The following is a 25,819-nucleotide window of genomic DNA, read 5'->3' on the forward strand; positions in this document are numbered from 1 at the left end:
GCGTTAAAATCGATTGCTCGGGGATCGATATATCGCGTCTGATCTAGACGGGATATATCGATCCCAGAGCGCGCTTAGATCGATTCCGGAACTCCACCAAAACCAACGGAGATCCGGAATCGACATGGCGAGCCGCGCACATCGATCCCGCGCAGTGAAGATGGGTGAGTAAATCGATTTTAGATATTCGATTTCAGCTACGCTATTCTCGTAGCTGAAATTTCGTATCTAAAATCGATTTTCACACGTAGTGTAGACCTGGCCTTCTTTTACTCCTTTCTAGTTGGGTAGCTCGAGCTTTTCTTAAGGCCTCGATCAACATTATTATGAAGTAAACTAGAAGTACACAGTAGCTGCAAACAACAGCTAAACTACACACAGGGTTATAAAAAAACTTTAAGCTTATATAATTCCTTTTATGCAACTGTATCTCTAGGAGGTTTATAATAAACTACCAAGAATGTCCCAATATTTTCTTTCAGAATACGGTAAGCTTGAGCTTAAGTTAATTGACTAAATATTTCAAACCTTGGTCTGGAATGAATTCTACATTCAGGGTTCATGATAACTTTACACAGCTTCTCCACAGATTTTTAGCTTAATGTATATTTTAGAATAGCTTAAAGGTCGACTTCAACTATGCTGAACAATCTGTAAATTTATACACAGGCAGCAATTCAGGTAAATACATAGGTTTCAAACGGCTGATTATCTTCTCCCAGGAGGATGCTCTATGCAGTTTGTATCTATAAGTCTCCTGTTAATTTCAGTGGGAGCCAGGCATGTATATCAAGGAGTAAAAAGATCGACAAAGCAAAGCAGCTTTCAACTCAACTCAGTGGAAAGGTAATATACTGCAGTTCTAATGGTAATGCTGCACTGACTTGTCAAGTCCACCTGGAGTCAATTCTATTTCTGGAGGCATCATTTTATAAACTGGAGCTAATGCAACCTTTTCTTGGGAAGGCCATAAAACAAAACACTACTATAATTTAATCTAGAGGTTACAAACAGACTATAGTCTCAGCATCTGTGGGTAACCATATTGTCTGAATTCTACCTCTATATGATAGATGATATGCTGACCATATATCACATAATCCAATGACAGAGTTTAAGGATGCCAAAGTATAAGACATATATTGTGATCCGCTAACTAGGCTGGCCTTAAACCAGCAGGACCCACTATAATCTTTAGATGCTTCAACAGGACCCTGGATTCACACTGCCAAAAATTTAAGATAAAAAGTTACCAAAGTAGATGCTTCCCATTGTAAACCCAGATGAACACTAATCATATATCTTATCTCTGACTGCACTGGTGGCCAGATGCTAGCGTGGAAGTAACCAGTTCCCATGGCTGTACTATGCTGTGTATAGGTCTCATACAGAAACACAGCAGAACCAAAGGTCTCATACAACATGAGCAGAAGCTCTAATGGGTAAGCCAAAAAAGAACCTTTCCTTCTGTCCAAGCCACACAGAAATTTGAAAACCTTGCCTCGGATGGAAGTTGCTGTTTGCATATCTTATAATTTCTTCTTACTTTAGCTTCCAATTAGCTTTCTAATAAAGACCAAGAGTGAGAGAAAAGATGAACAGAAATGTCAGATATCAGAAAGCTTAATAGTGAAAGTGGTCATTATATGTTTTTGTCAGTATTTTACATTCAGAATGATTCTTGATCAGCAGAAGAGGAACTCTTGACCATGCTATTATTGACCAAAATGAAATTGAGAACAGCATTTGGCTGCTTGTCTTGGGTCTTGCACATTTGACACAGCAACAGGACTTTTAAGCCAATATGTCTTGTATGGATGGCAATTAAAATTCCATTTGCTGCCCATAGCAAGGGTTCAAAGGAGTGGAAATAGAGGTAGCAGGTGGCATCTGATGTGAGAGAATTTCCATCATCAGAACAAAAAACATAATTAAAGTCATAGTCTTCTGTCACGCTAGCAGATGTACCAGAATTTAAAAACAATTAGTTGAGTGGGGATATTTCTTAGCTAATGTGAATTAGTATGGTAGAAGAGTAAGACACGATAGACAGTTGAGCAGTATGAAGTTATGAATGACTGTATATTTCATTATGATTAAACAAACATTCCCAGTCTTCTTCCAGCACTCAAAATTTTTAAGTAAAACAATTAAGTTTCTGGTATATTTCACAGATTAATTTTGCTAACTCTCCCCCAAATCCTCTGTATAATCATGTGCCAATCATGGGTAGAGATTTGGGGAGGAAGCATCAAAATATTGTTTTACTAAGGCCAGAGCTACCTGTTCACTTCTTTCTCATGGAGCAGCAAAGGAAACAGCCTCCTTACAAGTGCCTCTACGTGTGCATAAGGAATGTACCAGATAGTCCTAGCAGTCCCCTCCCACCACATCAGTCACTCTAACAACACACAAGGAGAAGGCAAGGGCCAAGCTGCTGCTTCACTGAGTTAAGTCTCAAGACACTGGAACCTGCCTTTCTCCCTGTTAGTGACTGCCTACATAGCCTAGCCCAGAGTTTAAAGAGCTTCAATTTGGAGTAAGTCTGGACTTCTTCTCCTTCACCTACCAATCCAGGGAAATCCACTCCTCCTCAAAGGCCACCATCAATGCTCCCTCCTTCCAGCCAACCAATGAGGGGAAACTCCAGCACTCAGAGAGACCTGATCACTGCATAAACTAAAGGAGATCTAAGTGACCAACCACACACCACCTAGAACTCCTGGATAATTTACTTGGATCAGTGCTATTACTGTGATGAAACTGGTAGAGGAGGGCTCTAGAGGGGTTTCAGTGAGGTGACACCATGACTGGTCAGGAAGTATTAGACTGAGTGGCAAGGGAAAAACTTGCTAGTGTGGGAATGCATGGAGCTGATAGGATTTCTGGGAAAGAAAGAGAATATAATTAATGTGGGTGGTGGTTGTTTAAGATTGTGGGGTACTACATTAACCAGGGAATATCACATGCATCATTGATGAAGGTGGAATTTTTTTGATGGAGCCTTGATAACATTTAGACAGTACATCACTGATCTAAACATTTTGATTGCAAGTTGTTGGGGCAGGAAGCATATCTGTGCGTGTGTTGTCTGAGATGTCTCACTACATCACCAACAATAATAATTCCCTGACTCGAAACAATTGCAAATAGCTCTCCAATCTTGCTGGCCATTCTTGCTGATTAAGAAAGGCAACACATTCTCTTAGGGCCTGAATTTCAAGTCTATATCAGTGCCCACCATGGGGTCAATCCACGGAGAACAAAGGGAAATGTACTAAATAATCTAATGGGGATGGGCTAGATAACTGTATAGTTTTTTCTGTCTTTAGCTACTACAATAATTAGCAGCTGAGCAGCATTCAACAGGAGTTTTAAATACAACAAATAAAGACTTCAGTGAATCAGAGGATTTGAGTGGCTGAAATTCTAAGCTATCTTGCACCATCTTTTCAGTTACCACTTGTAAATGAGCTGTACATTTTAGTGAACAAGCATGAAGCCTGTCTGTCATGATCAGCACCATGCCAGAGGAGGGTAATAGCCTTAAGCCTGTAGAACACTTCAAACGGAAGCAGAGTGAAATGTTTATGAATGCATCCAATCTACAGTAAATGCTACTGTGACGGTGCTGCCCGTGGGAGCCAATTGAGGTCACTCAATCAGGGTGAACTGCAACAAAACGGGGCAGACAAACCCCAGATGCTGGTGGTTATTCCACTACTTAGATTTACCAACCAGCACAAAAGAGCTTCTATAGTACCTCACTGGTCACTTAGAAGTCCAAACAACACAGTTTCCTTAAAGTGCCCAGCCTCAGGCCTCCGTCCAGACACACCTGTCAAACATATGATGATGATTCCTGCAAATCTTACTTCATCATATAAAAGAAAAGGTTCTTCCAATCCCAAAGGATCAGCCACATACCCAGGTTCAATTATAACTTAGATCTTACCCACAATACACGCTTATAGTCAATTCTTATTGACTAAGCTAAAATTTATTAGAAAAGAAGAGAGAGAGTGTTGGTTAAAAGATTAATACACATACAGACTTGAATTCAATTCTTGAGGTTTAGATACATAGTAGAGGTGAGCTTGTAGAAGCCAAAAGTCCCTTTAGAAATAGTCCATAGGTTATAGTCCAATGTCCATATTCAGGGTGACTCCAGTTAATGACTGGGGATCTCAATCCTTGTGGTTTAAGGTTTCCCCCTCTTGAAACCCAAAGCAGATCTGAGATGAAGGAGGATCGTGTCCCAGGCTTCTTATACATTTCCAGCAGCCTTTCGGCCTGAGAAAACAATAGGCTTAACTCCTTCTCCCAAACATCCTGGCAATTAGCACAGAGTAATTTATCCATTAAACAGTTCAGATACAGGTTACCACAACCTTCAAAGAGACACATAGACAATAATACTATTTCACTCAAGTATCATCTTAAGTGCTAATATTCCTTTTTTGATCTTTGAATTAAAACTATAGCAATAGACAAGACTTGTTTGCTGACATCACAAGACCTGAGCAAACACCTCCCCTTCTACCTCTAACAATGCAGACTTGCATTTCAAAGCTCTATTCATTTACATATCTTCCTAACCAGTCCTTAAGGTTCACCCATGGGTCAGGTCAGTTAATTAACTCTTTCTGGCCCTGTCATCTTTCAATGAGATATTACATTACACTCATAAAGTCACAGCTACTTCAAAGACAGCAGATGCCCCAGGAGAATTCAAAAAAGTTCCACCACACAAGTCAACTGTAAAACAAGTAAGAGAGAGAAATGATCAGGCAGGTGATTCACCTACATGAACAGGTGAACTTTGGGAATGTCCAGTTGAAATTATACCAGTGACTCAGGTTTTCATTTTCTTTAATGCTTAATTCTTTTCCACTTAGGAATTATTAAAATGAAATCAGCTTCTCCCACTAACAGCATGTTCCACGGCCATCTGTGGCTATTAGAGATGTTAACAATAGATTAAGGGCTTCATTATGGGATTATAATCATACAGGCATCAGAACTACATATATTTACACAGGCTACAGTCAACTGGGGGAAGGAAGAAAAGGTATTTTGTAAGATGTGTGATCAGGGGTTCCCATATGTACTACTGGTATTACGTGAGCTATATGGTCTAGCCATTCATTTTGCAACAATTTTTAAGGTGATAGTATGTGAACCAATGAAGTATGGGAGCTATTGGTGCAGATAACCGCTACTCCTTAAAATAAACCACCACCAGCCAGATCATCTATGCTATAAATTCTCATGGTTCCATTGACATCAATAGACTTCAACAGAGATATTTACAATAGGCCCTATGTTTTCAAAACATTGGAGAATTTATGAATTCTCCTAAGAAGAGGGGAATCCACATTTCTTTTGAGCAAGCTGAGCAGAAATACATTCCAAAGTACATATTTGCAATGGGTTCAGCAGTTTTGAGGTGAAACTTTGGCTGTAAAAACTTATGGGGAATGAATAAAGTCTGGCACAAACTTAAAAATGGCTGAAGCCATTACAGAAAAGGAGCCTGAAATAAAGATTAGATTCCAAACTGCCTCATGAAACTGACATAAATGCTTTGAGCATGAAAAATCAGACTGTTTACTCCGTGCTGCAAGTTGTGCATGATGTCCCTTTAAAAACTCCTTACTACATTTCTTTACTTGCCTTTGCTGTAGGTTCAGATATATATAAAGACTTTAAGCTGAAGTTTGCTCGGATGCACATATTAGTTGTATTTCTGAACATGTACATAGTCAGCATTCTCACTCTGTGTGAAAAGGGAAATCTGAATAATGCAATGTCCATCCACGCATCTTTATAGGTGACATACAGTAGCTAATTACATCCTAAAAAGTGCAGCAAAAATCTATGAGGAAGCAACTTCATACAGAACCTACTGCAATCAAGCTAAAAATCAATGCATTTGTAACCATGACTATGTATGGCTCTTCCTCTCAAGAACATCTGCCCATTCTATTATCCTAATCACTTATACATAACTCAGAAAGAAATGTGGTTAACAAAGCCACAAAGCTGACATTGCATGTTAAAAACCAGAGGAAGAATGGCCTTTAGGTATATTTTATTAAAAAGTTAAACAATCATAACTAAGAGGTCTAGATTATGTCCCATTTGTTTCCAACAGCAACCATGACCTCTATAAACCTCTCTAGGAGAAAGACAGCCAGGAAATTCTGCAGTGTAGCTGGATGCATGATAAACAGGACTAGACTGAGGAAGTTCTCATTATGGACTAATAAAAGATTTAAGGCAGTTTTCTGAGGTCAAGGGCCTAGAAAATGAGCCTACCCTACTCATGTAAGTGGACTCTGACTAGCATTTTGTGCAAGGTCTCAAGAAGTAACAGAGCATCCTATCAAATCAGACCTATGGGATTTACCAGTACTCACCTTACCTTTTTGACTGTGAAGGTAAAAGGAGCTATGTTGAGTATGGATGTTTTATATATTGTATCTCTGTCAGACAGGGGACAAGACTGAGAGGGGACATAATAGCAGTTTTCAGGTATCTAAAAGGGTGTCATCAGGAGGAAGGAGAAAACTTGTTCACCTTAGCCTCTAATGATAGAACAAGAAGCAATGGGCTTAAACTGCAGCAAGGGAGATTTAGATTGGAAATAAGGAAAAAGTTACTAAATGTCAGGGAAGTTAAACACTGAAATAAATTGCCAAGGGAGGTTGTGGAATCTCCATCTCTGGAGATATTTAAGAGTAGGTTAGATAAATGTCTATCAGGGATGGCCTAGACAGTATTTGGTCCTACCATGAGGGCAGGGGACTGGACTTGATGACCTCTCTAGGTCCCTTCCAGTCCTAGAATCTATGAATCTATGAATCAGTGGCTTGAAAAATTATTACAGGTACTGAATGGGTATAGACCAAGAGATAAGTGAAGCGATTGTACTGTATGTGCTCATGCTAGTAATTACACTTTAAAATGTTAAACCTTTAATAAAAACACAATGTATTTACTTCTGGCATTGTATGGATTTTAATAATGACTATTTCTTTTATGTATTCTTACCTGATTTTTTTTTAAATATTGATTTAAATATAGTTGAGTTAAGAATGGCAATTATAGCAGGTCTTGAAATATATGGAAATTTTTAGTCTGCCTTAAGAGTGATTTTAATATACATACACACCTATACATAAAAACACATATATACACCTATAGAAACACACACAGACACACACACATATATATATATACACATACACACACACAAACATATTCTTCACTGTTGTATTGTGTAATGGAATATTGTTAATGCCATTTGTTGAACAGTAAAAGCTGAGTTATCCAGTACTTTACCAACTGGAAAGCTCAAGAAACTGGCATTTTGGGGTGCTGGATCCAGGAAGCTCCCTTCAAGCAGCAACATGTCCCTGCTGCTCCTAGGTGGAGGAATGGCCACAGGGGCTCCATGCGCTGCTCCCACCCCAAGCACTGGCTCCACAGTTCCCACTGGCTAGGGACTGCAGCCAATGGGAGCTGCAGGGACAGCGCCTATAGGCAGAGGCAGCATGCAGAGCCACCTGGCCTTACCTTTGCCTAGGAGCAGCAGGGACATGTTGCCATTTGCGAGGAGCCGCCCAAGGTGAGCACCACCCAGATCTGGAACCCTGAAACCCCTCTTGTGCCCTAACTACCTGCCCGAGCCCACTCCTGTACCCAAAGTCCCTCCCAGAGCCCACACCCTGCACCTCCTCAACCCCAGCCCTGAGCCTCCTACCGCACCCAAACTCCCTCCCTCCATTGGTTGACCAGAATTTTTGACTGACCAGCAACCCCCATTCCCCCAACATTCTGGATAACAAAGCTTTTAGCGTACAATGTATCAATTCTGAAATTCAGTAAAACATACCTAGAACCCAGAAGTCATTCAATGTGTCACTTATGGTACAGTATTCTAAAATAATCAGGAGCTGCTGAATGATCATCTTTGTATTGTTATAGGAACTTTCAGGGAAAATGACAGTCAAGGACAAATTTTAGGAATGAGAAAAAAATTTCATTGAAAAAGGAAAGGATTTCATAGATCCAAAGACATCTGAAGTAAATGGAAATACTCCCACTGTCTTTATTTGGACCAGGTCTGCAGTTTGTCTGTACAATGGCAGCAGAAAATATATAACACTGACTAGTGTACCATTTTAACTTGGCTGATATGCAGTTTAGCATAGAGTAATTATTTTAAATATCAGTCCTGGTGATTCAGAAGTGCATCTTATTTTGCATTAATCCATAGACCAACAGAAACAGTGTAGAAGCAATCAGATTAGAATAATTAATTAAAGATAGGCCAACCAGCTGGTAAGAAAGTGCAGGTAACTCACAAAACACCTTTGAAGGGCAAGAGGCAAAGTGAGTATATAGTTACCTGTATAGTTATTACATTCAGTTTGTACTAACTCTAGGTTTGTTTGTTCCCAGTTTGCTATTCCCCAAAGGGGCTTTTAAAAGAATGATAATGTAGCTTCAAAACAGACTGACTATCGGACACTGTCATGTCATTCTAAAACAACTGTACTAGGCTTTGTTTGGGCAGATTTCCCAATTATCAAATAGTGCCTGGGTATTTCAGATCCAGCCGATCTCAATCTTCCATTTATTCTTAAAAGCCTTAGCATTCCTGGTTCTTGTCTGAAATGATGAACACTGAGCCCAAGAGCATTTGTTTTGTTTTGAATTTGACTTGATGGGAACCAAATCATCCCACAAGAGATTTAACTGCAGAAACAAATGTGCATCACCCTATTTGTCTTCTCCCCTCCCTCCCACTGCTGCATGTTCAGAGATTAATTTACAAGAAAGAATTAAAAAAATTAACTATGCATAGCTGAAATAAGCAATGCTTAAAAGGTGACAGAACAATACTGTCATCTTGATAAAAGGTTCAGTTGCTCCTGTGAGGTTCAACAACAGATAGGCCACTGCTCCATTAGGAGAGCAGATTAAAAGTTCTTCCTCTGCTGAACTGACTAAAACCAGCCAATCAGTCAGTCACTGAGAGGCTGCTCACTCTGCCAGAGAGCAACCACTTTCCTTTCTTGGAGAAGCAGCCATATGCTGAGCCAGTTGTCACTGCAAAGTGAGTAAGTGAGCTGGGAGGTGGAGGAGAAGAGACCCTTGAATTGAGTAGCTTCTCACATAAATGATATCATCATTTCTACCCTAAGAACCCATTATTATTATATGGAGATATACCTATCTCATAGAACTGAAAGGGACCTTGAAAGGTTGTTGAGTTCAGTCCCTTGCCTTCACAGCAGGACCAAGTACTGTCCCTGACAGATTGTTTGCCCCAGAACCCTAAATAGCCCCCTTAAGGATTGAACTCAACCCTGGGTTTAGCAGGCCAATGCTCAAACCGGTGAGCTATCTTCCCCCCCCATTCCTTAGACAGTAGGGGGGATGGATAGCTCAGTGGTTTGAGTATTGGCCTGCTAAACCCAGGGTTGTGAATTCAATCCTTGAGGGGGCCACTTAGGGATCTAGGGCAAAAATCAGTACTTGGTGCTGCTAGTAAAGGCAGGGGGCTGGACTAAATGACCTTTCAAGGTCCCTTCCAGTTCTAGGAGATAGTTATATCTCCAATTATTTTTAAAAAATAATTTTCAACGGTGACTTAGGAGCCTACATGTTCATGTCAAAAGTTACATAAGCACTTTGCAGCTAAGTCTCATTGAAAATCAATGGGAGTTATGTGCATAACCAACTTTAGATGCTTTTGTAAATCCCAATCTGCACCTGTAGATGCCTAAATACCTTTGAAGTTTGGGCCTAAAATACTTTTGAAACACCAGAAGGAACCATTTTGATAATCTAGTCTGATCTCCTGTATAATACAGGCCATAGAACTTCCCCAAAATAATTCCTAAAGAAAATCTTGTAGGAAAAACATTGAATCATGATATACAAATTGCCAGTGATGGGGAATCTACCACAACCTTTGGTAAATTGTTCCATTGGCTAATTACTATCAATGTTAAAAATGTACACCTTATTTCTGGTCTGAATTTGTCTAGCTTTAACTCCCATCAACTGGATCATGTTATACCTTTGTCTGCTAGATTGAAGAGCTAATTATCAAATATTTTCCCCAGCATAGGTACTTATAGACTGTAATCAAGTCATTCAACCTTCTCTTTGTTAAGCGAAATAGACTGAATTCCTTGAGTCTCTCTCTATAATGCATGTTTTCTAACCCTTTAATCATTCTCGTCTCTGAACCTCTCCAATTTATCAACATCCTTTTTGCATTGTGGACACCAGAATTGGACACAATATTCCAGCTGCAATAGGTACACCAGTGCCAAATGCTGTTTGCAGCTGCTTAAATACGTGTAACCTCATTTTTACTATAAGACCAAATTTGACTATGTTTGTCTCTTGCTGAGTTGGGAAGCATCAATAAGGTGAGTAGGCTTGTTTTTCATTTCTTAGAGTATAGGAAGCAAGTATCTAGGTAGGGGCCTACAGTATTTAGTTTGCAAACATATGTGCAAAGTAAAACCAAAAAGAAATATTCTTATATCCCATAAATCTGCTATTTATTACAGTCTAAGACACCTAGCACCAAGGTCCTGATTCTCCATTGCCTTCTGGTGTATATTGTCATATAGACACCTGTGCAAAGTGAGTAAGAAATGCTACCAAATGAAATTCTCCATTTACCTACCCCAGTTTTACATCTACTTTGCACAAATAAGTATAAATGACAATACAAGGAGCAAGGCAATAGGGAACTGGGCTCCAAGGGTTTAGGGGGTAAATTAGGATGTCACATGGGGATATCACTATGAGTAACAGGGAAAATTAAGCAAAGGAAAATTTAAGTGGAATTTAATAAAATTTTTCTTAACTTTGAAATCTATTAAGACTGAGAATAATCTTCTAAAGAGGTTCAGACATTTAAAACTAAGCTAGATAAAGAATTTGGAGAGAGACTGTATGGAATCATCTTGCATTGTGAGAAGGATGAATTAGATGACGTAATAGGTCATCTCCATCTCTACTTTCTATGATTTTATTATACAAAACCCCACAAACAGGAAATTGTTAGCAACGCTGAAAGATAGAGGAAAATCAGCACATAACATCACCAGCTGGCAACAATGTAAATCTTAACTCAGACTTTCTATGGGTTAATAAACATAGCCCAGTCCTCACAGTAGCCTGCATAGCTTGTGTCTGAAGGGAAAAGCAGCTATTAGTGGAGAATGCCAGGAAACAGCAGGTGAGTCATAAACAGAACCCAGGGGAGGATAGAAAAAGTAGTAAGGATGGGTCTGAGATGCTAATAATGCCAGGAGCAAGTTATTAGCTAGGAATGAATCAGTCTACAATACAGGCAATGAAGCCTAGAGCTCCAGCAAACCAGACAGAGAACCCAGATGTTCCAAATGAGAATTGTGGGTTTTGCTCCATGGATAATAAAATAATGATGATGATGATGATTGATGATAAGACCACAAGCAGAAGCAGAGCCCTTTTTTGCTGAGGGCTGTACAAACACACGGGACGTCCTGGCCCTGCTCCAATATGCATAGGGTTTAGAGACAAGACACAAGTGAGTGTAACAATCAATCAGAGGCAAGCTGTTGAGGGAGTACCAGGGTAAAAGCACTTGCAGTTGCTGATTGCATATTCTTTACAACTCCATGTTTCTGACTCACATGTTTTTTGGTTCTAAAATTATAATTTTAAAAATTCCCTATCAATTCATAATCTTCTGTCCTCCCTTAACTTTTGCCCTACACATATAAATCTCTGAATAAGGCAACCCTAGGCAACTCACTGCTGATTATCTTTCTGTATTTTATTTATATATTTGTTTCCCTCATTTCTCTCTCTCCTAAGCTATCCCCAATCAGCCCCACTCCTCCAGCATTAATAGTTTCCTCCTGTAGTGCGGTGGCTGCTCCACTCCATGAGAAAAAGGGCTGGAACAGGCCAGAGAGACTGCACAGAACACCAGCCAATCAGCAAAGACCTGTAGAGAGCCAGTCAGGGCAAAAAAAGAGGCAGCCAATGAGGGCCAGGTGGGCCCTATATAAAGGCTGCCTAGTAAAGCAGAGGGAGTGTCCCCCTGACTAACAAGGGAGGAGGATTGGCTCCTGAGGTAAGAAGGTAGCACCTTGGCCAGAGCAGTGCTGAGCAGGCTCGGGGGAGCAGAGGAGAGCTCCGGCCCAATTACCTGCCAGGCTGTAGCCTCTGCTGAAAAGGGTCAAGAAAGTGCATGAGGCCAAAGGAGAACATAGGTGGACAAGAGGGCAGAGAAGGAGGGCAGAGAGAGGCTGCTGCTAGAGGGTCCCTGGGTTGGGACCCAGAGTAGTGAGTGGGCCTGGGTCTGCCCCCCGCCCCTTGCATTGCATCTGGCTACAGAGGAGTGTGACTGAGACAGACTGCAACTTGCCCTGAGGTGAGGGACTAGACTTTGCAGTTGGCCACAGAGGCAGGTGCAAGCTGAAGGACTGTCATTACCACCCCCCCACTGAAGGGGGTGAGAATGGGGTAGTGGGTGCTGCCAGAGGGCAGTGTCCTGAAGCGCTCACTGCCGAGAGGGTAGCAATGTGGTTCCCAAATCAGCATAGGATGCTCCACAGCTGATAAGAGCTAATTCCCAGAGCAACCAACAGGAGGAACCAGCAGTAGTGAGTCCTGACCCCGTTACACCTCCATATACAACTACAATCCACCTCCTGGGGAAGACTCACTCATAAAAACCCTGTAAAGCCAAATTTGAGGAAATGCCCAATTAAGCTATCCTTCTTTAACACACCTTAACCTCCACGATCATATTTCCTCAATTTCACAGATAGAGTTTGCTGCTCTACAAATAGGTCCAATGCACCTCCAAAATGTATAGTAACACATGTACACCCCACATTCTTCACAGTTCCACTAGCACAAAAAACAGCCTAACTCTGGCCTCAGTACTATCAATACACAGGCCTGTTAAGCATCCATGGACCAGTGAATGGTATGAGGTGTTATTTTCTGGTAGGACAGTATGATGTTGACGTTAAGTGGCATCTCTCCTTTCAACTGTGCACAAGGTTTTCTCTGCTTATTTTCTTTTCAGTTGATCTGGAACCAAAAGCCCCTACCCCACCATTCAAGCATCTTGTAATAATGTGCTGTGTCTTGGCTACATTGATGGGTATGCCAAGAGTGTTTCTGTCAAGTACAATATTATGCCATTCAAACCATGGTTAGTTAGCTGTTATTTGCTGGCTCTATTGGAAGTATTTCCCAGGAAGGTGATACTTCTGAGAAGGGTTTCATGTTTGGCTGGCATTTTAACATTGCTCCAGGGTGTATCACCTTCCAGGAGTGACCATAGCAGCATGGTTGGCTGGGAGAGGAATAGACATAAATAGGAGCTACAGATCTCTAATTCATTCTTTGGAGAAGTAACATTTTCATATGGTAATGTTCAGTAGCAGAAAAAGCAGGCAGACAAAAGAAAAAATAGATAATTGGCCACCAGATGTCACCACTATTTCTCTCATCAGTAGAAAACAACTATGTAACAGGAGGAATGCACCAGGTAAATGTGGGCAGGGAAGCCATAGAAATGAAAGGTTTTGTGCAGATCAGGAATTTAGAAACTGGTCATAGAGATTTCTTTGTCTGCCCCTATAAAGCAGAGTAGCAAAGGCCAAACTGTGGGAGAATAGAATGGCCTTTTCTCCTCATTTCCCATGTATCTGTGCCCTTTTGCAAGTTGCAAAGACTGGCATTAAACAGCACAGAGTGAAGGACAATATGCCTGCCATTAGACCATGCAAAAAAGCAGCAGAAAGGCCCTGTCCTCTCATCCCTGAGCACCTCAGTTCTGCTTCCTGCAAGGCCATTACAACATCCCTCCTCCAAACACAGAGGACACAGCCACTGGGAGGAATGGTTATCAGGCCCCAGTAGAGTGCCTCACTGAACCCACATAGGTGAATATTCCAAATAAATGACAGTATCAAAGTAATAATTTTAATCTTTACATTTGAGGGCAAATGCAGTCTCATTGTTTAAATGTCCCCAAAGCAGGTTCACTTGAATGCAACAAAGGCAGGGTTAAAAGACATTGGTATTCTGAGAGCAGGCAGCACACCGGATTATCCCTGTCCACCACAGGAATAATCCCCATGGTGAGAATGCAGAGGGGCAGCTAACTTGACAAAGATGTCCGAGTACAAACAGGCACATCGCACACACTGATCTATGATAAGGAGCTTGTTGCACTGAGGACCTCCCTTGTTCCATCCTGGGTGGCTGTTTTTTTTGGTGGGCACCTGTGCATGACACTCACAAAGGATTTGTCTGCACAGACCAGATCCGAGAGGTTCTAAGCTTCTTCCTGAGCAGATCAGTCCCTATATTTGTAAGCAGTAGCTGTTTTGGCTAAATGCCATTTGTACGTTCTGTGTAATAGGCACTCTTCCAAGAGGATGGATTTTCATAAGTACTGAACACCTACCTTCCAAATGATAAAAATAAATAGGTAGGCTCCTTTCTCAATCACATTTAAAGTTGGACACCCCAAAATTGAGGCACTCAAAATTACAGCTCACTTTTGAAAATCTCGGCCATCGCTCGTTACCCCATCCAGACTGCTTCTCAGCAAAACTCCTTCATGAATGTTATCATAGAGCCTTTCTCCCAAATCTGGACCTTAGCGTCCAAAATCTGGGTGCTTAGCATGAACCTCCAAGCTTAATTACCAGCTTGGATCTTATCTCGCTGCCACCAGACAGGAATTACAGCGCCTGCCTCGGCTCTGGTTCCCCACTTTCCCTGAGGACCCCAAGACCCAGAAGCTCTGAGTCTTACCGCAGGGGAAAACTCCACCTCTTCTTCCCCCTCTCTCTTCTCTCCAGACTTTCCTCTCTGGCTAACCTGAGAGTATTGATGCAATTCTCTTTACATCACAATACCAAGAAAGCCATGTGCTTCTCTTATTCCACAAAGAAGACAAACCCCAAATTACAAGGAAAGAATGATTCTATCTCTCTGTCCCCCTCCACAAATTCCCTGGTGACTGCAGAGCTTGTATCCTCCGTAGAATCTAACACAAAGAGAATTCCTCCCCTTGTTCCTTTAGCCTTTACCCAGATGAGAAAAAAACTCAACAAGTCTTAAAAAAGAACAGCTTTATATAAAAAGAAAGAAAAACACATAAACATAGTCTCTGTATCAGATTGACAAAATACAGGGAAATTTCTTAAAGGAAAATATAAACCAAGCCTTATTAAAAAGATATCCAATTTAAACATTCCAGCAACTCCACACATGTAAATACAAACAAAAACATATAAAAGCCTATTGGTTTTGCTACCTTTGTACTTACAGCTGGGAACAGAAGTTTAGAAGCTTGAAGATTAGAAAAAAGATCCCCTCTCATAGCTGAGAGACAGACAAAGACAGCCCAAAAGGGCAAAGGAAAACCACACCCACAAATTCCCTCCCTGAGTTTTTAAAAATCCGGTTTCCTGATTGGTCCTCTTGTCAGGTGTTTGGTTCCCTTTGTTAACCCTTTACAGGTAAAAGAAACATTAACCCTTAGCTATCTATGACAAATGTGCACAGATATGGCTCTATATTTGTCCAGTCTAGCGGAGAAGGAGTTTTTAAATAGGATTGTGCCAGGCTCTTATTTCTGCCAATTATGTTTGTTTAAGTGAGACCTCTGAGTTTATAACAGAACTATCCATTTTTCAGAACAATTAGCACAATGTTTTTGTACTAACTGAAGGTCAGAGGATTAATGTGTTTTATCTACAATACACTTTTAAAAGCTAATTAAGAATCCTCCAGTTCATTGTGTACTGAGCACATTCAATATTAGTCTACTCAGCAGCAGAGAGAGAGAGAGGACAAGAGGGGATTAAGAAAGAGAGAATTGGCCTGCAAACAAACAAATACACCTCAGTGCAGGGTTCGGCAGCCTGTGGCACGCAGCCCATAATGGAAATCTACTGGCGGGCCAGTCCAATGGGGGCTGCAGGAAGCGGTGCGGGCTGAGGGATGTGCTGGCCGCTGCTTCCCGCAGCCCCCATTGGTCTGGAATGGTGAACTGCAGCCAGTGGGAGCTGTGACCAGCCAAACCTGTGGACACTGCGGGTAAACAAACCACCCCCGCCCACCAGCGGATTTCCCTGACGGGCTGCGTACCACAGGTTGCCAATCCCTGCCTTAGAGAGACGGTTAGCAGGGGTGCTGCAATTAGAGGTGCTGGGGATGCAGCGGCTCTTAAGGTTTTGTTCACTAGCCTTTTAGCACTCCTGCTAAAATATTGTTTCAGCGCCACTGGCAGTTAGTACAGAGCTGTGCAAAGGCACATTCATGTAATGCAAGGGGTAAAATTGCAACATGGACAAAAAAACCCAACCTTTTCATTTGCTAATTTGCACTAATTTCAAACATTAACCAGAAAATATAAAGGCTATGCTGTGAGGTGTAAAATGTTAGCCTTTAGATGGGTGGCAGGGGCAGAGTTGCCCTCAAAGCATTATTTTGAGGCTCTTATTATTTATATAGAATCTTTCTCTGCCTCTCATGCAATACACAGTCCATCACTTCACTATAGGAAAAGACTGTATTAACAGGCCTTGTGGAAGCTGTGAGTTTTATGGAGGGATTTGAATGACAGGATGAAGTCCAATTTGGGGGATAGGGTTTCAGGAAGTAAGTTCCAGGTATAAACGGGCCAAGCAGCACAGACAGTGCAGAAACAAGCATGGAGGGCAAAAAGGGAAATGAAAGAGTTGATGGGAAGCAGAGAGAGATAAAATCAGAGAAGTAGGCAGTAGAGAGGTAAAGCAGGGCTTTGAAGGCCTGAGCAAGGAGCTTGTTTTTAATACAATAGACACTGCCTGTCCTTTTAATTGGAAAAGGTAAAAATTATTAAATAGGAAACCATCCCCAAAATCTTGCTTTTGGCTTGCTTATTCAGACTGAAAGTTCAAGCCTTCCAAGGTTCACCATTCAGCAAACTCTGCTGTATCTGCCCAATGCATGTGAATACAACCACATGCTGAGATTGCTCATTTTTAAACTTTGGGCTATAAAGTACTATCCTGTTGATCAAATGTGGCAATTATTGCAGGTTTAAAACCTTCTGCGGGTAACAATAGATGCTGCCACCCAATGCTGAAATAGAGAACATGAATTCAAAGAGCAAGTCCAATGACAAATAACAGGCAACATGTGTAACTAGAATATATTGTGGATTACCATCTTCTAACACAAAGGCTAGAAAAGTCTTCAAAAATGCAGCAAACTAGGGAACTAAAAAAAGGGACAGAAATGTGGGATTGGCTTGCATTGTTTAATTTCTCTCTCTCCAGCATCGTTAAGATGACTCACAAGGTTTAGTAACAGCTTCTGAAGATGAACATGTTAATAACTTTATACTGCAGTTTGACCATAAAATGTAATCTTTTAAAATTCTATAGTCTCACATGAAAAGCAAGTTTAGAAACAGAATAAAATTATAAGGGTCATTTTGAATTGCCATCTTAAGTTATGATATTTTATTTTTAATTCTATATTTATACATATAAAGATACAATTTAACTGTATACTTCAGTAAACTCTATGGAATATATATCCTCCCAGTTTATGATGTAATTTAACATGAGATCCGAATAATTAGAAAGCATAGCTCGTGCCAGGAATACCTGAGTTGTAGACCTGGCTCTGATAATGCTTTCTCTGATCCTGGTTTTAACCCTTTCAGTGTGGCATTAGGCTCTGTTCCGTTCTATTCTTATACTGTGATCATCACCATGCACCTAAGTGCCCATTAACTGTTATTACAATTGTGAGTACTCAACACCTCCCTCAAAAAAAATAAAAATCAACCCTTGGTATCACAAGATAGGCATTCATAAACCCTTTTTTTCTGAGCTACTCCTCATAAGGTTTTGCATGAATAGATCAGCCCTATTTTTATACATGACTAATAGAGAAGCTATTGTAAGTTATACTATTGTCTTTTGAGTGGATATATCTTCTTTAAGAATTAGTATAAAAGTCCCTGTCTTTGTTACTTTAATCCTTTGCATTTTGGAGTTCAGCTGCCTTATCAGTAACCTCCTTCCTACTGTATCACATGAGCTCACATCCACAAACTGCAAAGCATTAAATATCCTTATGTGTACACTAGAACAATACTGCTAGAGTTAGTTGCCCTGGGGTTTAAAAATCATAAGACAGACCCCCAAAAGTCATGAGATTAGCTTGAAAATTACAATAATGTTAAAACAATAAATGGTGGGTTCTTTTTATTTGCCTTCTGATGTTTGAGCCTTTAGGGTTCCTGTTTTCAAGCCTTTCTCCCTAATCATAAGAGTAGAAAAGTACTTTTATTTTTATTTTTTAAATAAAAAGCTGAGATACTCCCTTAATCATATGACTTCAGCAGATGGGCCTTTAAGAAAAACACCAAATAATGCATGATGTGTGATAAAAGTAATGAGCTGGCAACACTGTAAGTTGTAATTTGTCTCCTCCATTATGATTTCCTGCTTTTAGGGGTTTAAAAGGAGATAGCATCAAACCAGATGTTTCATTTCTGAATTACATGGCATGTAATGTAGTTTCCTTCCCCGTGGACTATGCCTTGATGTGGTGGGACAACTTGCATGGTCCTATGACTCTGAGAGCTATGCTAGTGATAATATAACTGGTAAGGCCACCCAGACCAGGTTGCAGACTAGAAACCAGACTAAAGACAGTCCACCAATCCTCCTGGTAGGGCTTGGCTGGGAGTGGGCTAACAACTGCTCCCATAAAAAACCAAAGCTGTTATGGAAACCTACACTACTGCTCAGCTCAAAAAACTGAGCCTAATTCAACTCAACTCAGTTAGAGCTAAAGAAAGATGATGCAAAGTGGCCAAACCTGAAAGGAAGCTATTCCACTGACGAATTTGCTCCATCCTAAATCCGTAACCAAAATCGGTATGTGGAACATGCAGACACTATATAAGTCTGGTAAAACAGCCCAAGTAACGGAAGAAATGGAAAATATAAGCTAGATATAGTAGGGCTAAGTGAAGTGAGATGGGTAACATCATGACAAATAACTGTCACCTGGACACATCCTACTATATGCCAATGTCATGAACCAGGATATGGGTGGTCAGGCCTAGCAGTCAGAGCAGAAGTGGTCAGGCCTAGCACAGACATGGTCAGAGCTGCAGTTACAAGCCAGGAACCAGAAGTCGGGCTCGAGCAGACTGGAAGGACAGTAGCAAGGTTGGGAACAAGCCAGGATCAGGGCTGGAGTAAGGCTGAAAGCAGACGAGGCAAGGAGAGATTGCAGCTGTGAGCGTGTGTATAGAGAAGTCACAGATCAGTTGTTGCTGTTAAGCTGAAGAGCAGGCTTGCTGACTTTCTCAATCAATGAGGTGGAGTAGTCAGTCAGGCAGTCCTGCTGTGGCTCAGCTGTGCTCATAGGCAGACTGGGTAGGTACAGCGGCAAGTCCTCATTCCCAGCAGCAGGTAATGTACATAGAGATGGCATAATCTGATACTGTCAAGGAGGGAAGCTAAAAGCCTGACAGGATTATAACAGCACAATTTACATCAAAGTTTCAGAAAGTGCCCATTATTCAGTACTGCTCTCTAACAAATCAAGCTAGCCAATGGGAACAAGAAAACTTCTGTGAACAGAAGTAGCCAAGGTCCTGAAAAGGGATGTCCTCCTGGTAATTGGAGACATGAACACTAAAGGGGGGGAGCAACAATACAGGCAGGGAAGTAATTATGGGAAAACAAGGCCTTCATTAAGTGAACAAAAATGGAGAAATATTTGCTGATTTTTGTGGAATGAATGATCTGGTCATTGGAGGAACTATTTCCCCTCACTGTAATATTCACAAGATAATTGGCAGGTAGCCACACCACAGAACAGGGAACAAAATTGACCACATTGCAATTCAGCACAAATGGATAAGAACTTTAGAGGTTGTACATAACAGGAATGGAGCAGAGACAGTAACAGATCATCAGCCTGCTGACCCATACCCATGGAGAAAAGCAAGCTAACACAAATTATCTCCAGACCTTTGCACAATTAGTAGGGCTGAAAATCAACACAGAGAAAACAAAAACCATGAGAATCAGCACCCGACAAGAAACACCAATAACACTTTATGAGATTGGCATAGAAGAGATCCAACGCTTCACAATTCTTGACAGCACCATGAGCAAAAAAGATGGAACAGATGCAATAGCAAAAACTAGACATGCCTCTGCAACCCCAAAGCCAATCTAGGGAAACAGAATCTTTGCCCTCATAACTAAGCTTTGACTATTTAACACCATTGTAAAGGCTATCTTACTGAATGGTACTGAAATCTGGAGACTTATCAAGACCTTATTATCTAAACTTCAAGTTTTTCTAAACAGCTGCCTTAGACAAATCCTCAACATTAGATGGCCAGAACAAAAATGATAAATGAAGAGCTTTTGAGGAGGAAGAAACAGAAATTGATAGGACAGGAAATTATGGAACGAAAATAAAGATGGCTTGAACACACATAGGAAAGAATCAAACAACATAAGACAAGCACTGGACAGGAATTCCCAGGGCACGAGGGGGTGAGATAGACCAAGGAAAACTTGGAAATGCACAATAAAAGCAGAAATAAAAGATATTAAAATGACATGGAAAGAAGCTTCATTTGAATTTTAAACATGCTTGAACATGTGTCAGCACTAAATTATTACTACAATGATTACAAATTCTAGGGTAGACAGGACATAAACATTTGTTCCTAGTTATCACTTTAAAAAAACAGCTCTGCTTTTGTATACATTAAGTAGTGTTTAACATGTTAAATCATGTTTGTTAAAATTATTTCTAACTCAACTCATTTCTCCCAGCATAGATAAAGTCTCTTAGGCCTGGGCTACACTAGCAGGGGGTTCAAACTAAGATACGCAACTTCAGCTATGCTATTTGCATAGCTGAAGTTGAAGTATCTTAGTTTGACTTACTGTCCATCCTCACAGCGGTGAGTTGACTGCCACGGTTCTCCCATCGACTTCGCTTACTCCTCCTGCCGAGGTGGAGTACGGGCATAGATTCGCGATCGATTTATCGCGTCCAGATGAGACGCGATAAATCAATCCCTGATACATTCAACACTACCAGCGGGTAGTATAGACATACCCTTAGACAACTAACTGCCTATTTTCTCTGCTACTTGTTATCATTTGAACCTAAAATTATTTGAATGTGAAAAAACTATCCCTGAAAAATGTAAGGCCATAGCTGAATCCCCCTTTACATATACTACTTTTATTTTTAAATCAAGCATCCACTAGCTATACCAAACATTGACTACATTGAATGGTGTTACTTATGCCACAGCTTAATTTGGTGTCAGAAGTGGAGAGAGGATGACTTATGTCTGTCCAAATCCCAAATTCACAGAATAAAAGGGAACCCTTCAGTCTTCAGTAATGGGAATTTACATATTAACCTATTTTAAATGTTTAAAATCTGAAAATACATAGATTAAACAATCAAATGTCAAACCCGACAAATTTCAATTTCTTACCTGCTTTGTTTACTTCAGAGACAGTCTTCTCAGGGGATTTCTTTTTTTCCTCTTCTTTTTCTAACATTTAATTTAAAAAAGTCATTTGATATGCTAGAACTATGAATCACATATTCAAATATGCAGTCAGCCAAGCCCTAGTGGGCATATGCTGGAAAAATGTGACTTATATTTGAGTTTAGATCAGATGGTTCCCATCTAGACATTGCACACACCTAGTCACAAAGCAATCAGATAAAAAATGAAAATTATTCAGTAAGCATCAACTTTGGATAATATGGATCCTTAATAATTCATGAAAGGCCAGGCGAGACTCATCAGTGCAGGAATATGGTACCTTTTAATTTAAGTTACCAGCGGTAGCTACAAATCTTATTAATTACTATCAAAACGACATGGTACTGATGTCATTGAAACTGGCATGCAGAGTACAAAGCTACATGTCCTACCATTTTCACATATGGCAAATATAGCCATGTCCTGTTATATGAGGGACAACCATTAAAATTGCCATGGACAGCCTCACAACCGGGGGGCTAAACTACCATGTTTGCCGTTGATTATCTGGCTTGTCAACCAGGAAAAGCCTTAAAATATGGCTACTAACTGAAAAAGTAGTAAAATGTGGGACGGTGATGTAAATAAGGTATGGGAAAATCATCCAATAGGAGAGCATTGTGGTACTGCAAGTTTAGAGTTTGATCTTCCCCCACTGAAGTTAATGGGAATTTAGCCATTCATTTCAATAGGAGCTGGATCAGCCTCTCAACAAACTTTCCAATTCCATACCTTTCTTTTTAGTTTCAGGAATAGCTCTCTTCTCTTGGGTTATCCTCTTTTCCTCTTCTGTTCCTAAGAAAAGATTTAAAAGAAATACAGTTGATTTTTTTTAATATCTTATTAAAGAACGATGATTCACATTTTATAAAACAATAAGGTAAGAGACCCGGACAAAGCCCGATACTTAAACAGAGACTAAGGCAAAAGACAGCATAGCTGTGGGAGGACTTATTTACCAAGGTATGTCTTATCTCTATGGCACTCACGTTGGTAAACCACGACGACTTGTGACAGATGACTACACTTGTATCGGGCCAAACTGTGACATTGGGTAAATCAACCTGTTTCAGATGGTACACATTCCCTCTGTGCTGTGTTTTATTAAATCTGCCTGGCTTTGGCCAGCTGAAGTATGCTTTGGAAGATTTGCCATCACAATGCAGAAAACATACATCTGGAGATCAGTCCATGCAATGGAGAAGACATGCAAATCTAGACTAATTAGTCGCTTGTTAAAAACACTACTGTCATCCCTCAAATATATAAACATACTCTATATTCCAGTGAGTCCACAGAAAGCTGAGGATAGAATTGGAGCCAGTGTGTGCACCAAGTAATTATTTAAGAAATAGGCACTTATTCAATCAATTATACCCATTAACCTGCTATAAATATCATTTTTGAAGTGATGCAGTAACCCTGCATTTGTTCTGACTTAGTGCTTCCCTTATAAAACCTGACTGACAATAGAAAAACTTGCAAGAGCTACTCAGCAATAAATGCAGAATAATATACCCTCGTAACATTTTTATGAATTGGACCTTTAAAACTGTCATTACAAGATATCTGCTATTCATGGTGAATTGCAGTTAATCCATTGTGTACTAAAGAACATCACGATCTTTTAAATTCATTTGTCTCTATTTTATGGATTTACTGGGCAACAGTGGAAATTTTAGCTTTTTGCTCTATGAAGGCCACAACAATTTAATTACTTATTGCATGACTGTTATTAATTGGTAGAATAGAATTAGGTATGAGACATCAGAAAACTCATTTCCTATCATCTTTCTGTCTTTGTTAGGGAACGAATTCCTATTAAATGCTAGTAAATAATAGCAAACATATGCCCTTTGTACTGCCCACCCCACAGCCATTCAGGTTTGCCCCCTTCAAGTTGTGTATTATAGATATCAGCTGAGTTAGCAGAGCTATAGCTTTTTATTGTGTGATGCTTTGCTATTATGCTATTATGGATATGTACAAGAAGCCAGCCTATATTGTTATACAGAAAAGCACATGCAAAAAATTATGAATCCATAAAGTCAGAGCTCATTCTTTCCTTGAAAATTGTTCCAGGGTAGAAGAAGCTTTTCTGAAGCTAGCAGATCCAAGCAATAAATATGCTATTAGACCTTGAATAAATTAACATCAAGAGAAAGAAAATATTAAGTTACTTACTTTTCACTTCCTTAGCTATCACAAGAGGCTTTTCTTCTGCACGAAAACATATATAAAAAGAACATTCTTAAACCAGGGAATGCAAAAAAGTTCATTACAAATACTGCACAGCATGCTTTCAGAAATTAAAGAAGCAAACAAAAATATGTGTGTGACTGATACAAAAATAAACATTTTCTTAGAAGTTATAATCCCCTTGGTCTTGGTCTGGTTTCACAAATGAGAGAGCATTGCATAAAATAGAGGGACTAGTGTATCAACATGAAGGAATCTTACTGAATGAAATTGGTTCTGACTTTCTAGCAGACATGATAAATTCTTGGTTAACTGTTGAACATTATCTCAAGATTTAATCCATTTCAAATATATTTGGTCATTTTCACCCTTTTTTATTGTCTTGGGAAAACCAAAGACGAGTCCCTTGTGATTCTTCAACAAACTGTTTCACCCAGCTGCTTTTGCCTGTCTCATGTCCCCCCATTTAGTCCCCAGTTAATCATGATCAAGTTTAAGCTGACCATTGGTTACAAATGAAGTGAAGATTTGCTTATATGTACACATATGGTTAACCAGGGCACCGATCGAGCAATGCAAAGTTCAAAAATTTTGTGCAATAAGCAATATGGACATTATTAGAGGTAAAGAAAATATGCATAACATCATCAAAAATGTGGCTCAGCATAAAAAGTCAGGTGCTCACATTCTCATCTCTTCCCAGCTTCCACTCATCCTGGGGCTGGTTCTCTACTAGTTCCATTTCCTCTGCTCTAAAACATGGGCTAGTGAGAACCCTCGGTAGGGAAACTCAGTTGCTTTTTGTCTAATTTCAGCCACAAGAATGATCCAATGGGGATCAGGCTGCTTCTCAGGATCTGGCCCATTGTCAAAACCACTGATGCTCAATTTGGAAGAACTGGAAAGTGACTTTAGCACTACATGAAGTGAGAAAATACTAAAAAACAATAATGTTCAGCCATTGTGTTAATGTTTCACTTTATGAGATGACATAATGTGGCTGCAACTCAGATTCACCGCATATCAAAGCATCAGACAGCACAAAATCCCCTGTCATTGGTGCTCTGTTCACTGTTCCTGAGAGCAGGACGAGTAAGCGGAGCACCAAGCAGATCTGCCATGTTCAGAGATTCCTGTAGTGCTCTGAAAAGGCAACCCCTGTGCCTTGACAGGCAGGGAACACAATCTAGCCCTAACTGCAGATCCCAATTCTAGAATTCTTACCAAATCGAACCTAAATGCAATTGTTTTCCTGTGACAGGGTGCAAGGTACCTGCTCCACAATGAAAAAGGAGTTAACTCCAGCTCAGCTTTACTTTCCCCTTGCACAGGTGCTTAGAGGAAGGACCCTTAGATTGTCTGCATTAAAAAGGGAGGAAATGCCTTTGGGAAGTCTGGTTTCTCAAGGGGGCCTCTAGGACTGGGAGAAATCCCATACCGAACACAACTGTTTTCTTTGCAAAGTCATTCAACATATGTATTCTACCATAATAAATTGTCACTGCCACTGCCACCCTTCTCCAGTGTACCACATTCTGAGGGATGTCATTCGTTGTAGCCCCAAAATTATCTAGGTTTTTACACACATTTGATGTCCCTTACTATTATTGTTGCAAATTATAAAGAATCATTACACTGAGGTTATAGAAAGAGTTATTTACAGTAAAAGAAGGAATCTCACCTAATTTTAAGTGTCCTGCATGAATACATTTTCTGTATCCTTCATACTGGGTCTTTTTTGTGCACCATGTTCCACATTTGGACCATGACAAGTTAAGAGGTACGTCTAATGCCAACAGAAAACTTGCCACATCTGAAGCATAGAAAGTGGTGAGCTTCTTCCAAGCATAAACATAACTAAGTGGAACGTGAAGGGCTAAATGCCAAGTGAGGGTATATTAATCAACAGGTAGCTTTTGGTACATGGGTTAGAAAATAGAGATATAGGGAATT

General features: G+C 40.2%; 1 protein-coding gene across 1 annotated transcript in view; it reads right to left on the reverse strand.

Moving 5' to 3' along the window:
• TRDN (triadin) overlaps nt 1–25,819 on the reverse strand; it is a 331,687-nt gene that overhangs the window by 136,556 nt on the left and 169,312 nt on the right. The window contains exons 14-16 of the mRNA XM_075064568.1: nt 23,852–23,887; nt 22,400–22,462; nt 21,611–21,670 (exon numbers count right to left, since the gene is read on the reverse strand). Of these exons, the coding sequence (XP_074920669.1) occupies nt 21,611–21,670; nt 22,400–22,462; nt 23,852–23,887 (159 nt within the window). The remainder of the gene's footprint in view (nt 1–21,610; nt 21,671–22,399; nt 22,463–23,851; nt 23,888–25,819) is intronic.

The sequence above is a fragment of the Chelonoidis abingdonii genome, chromosome 3 (assembly GCF_003597395.2).
Source record: "Chelonoidis abingdonii isolate Lonesome George chromosome 3, CheloAbing_2.0, whole genome shotgun sequence".
Lineage (NCBI taxonomy): Eukaryota > Metazoa > Chordata > Testudines > Testudinidae > Chelonoidis > Chelonoidis abingdonii.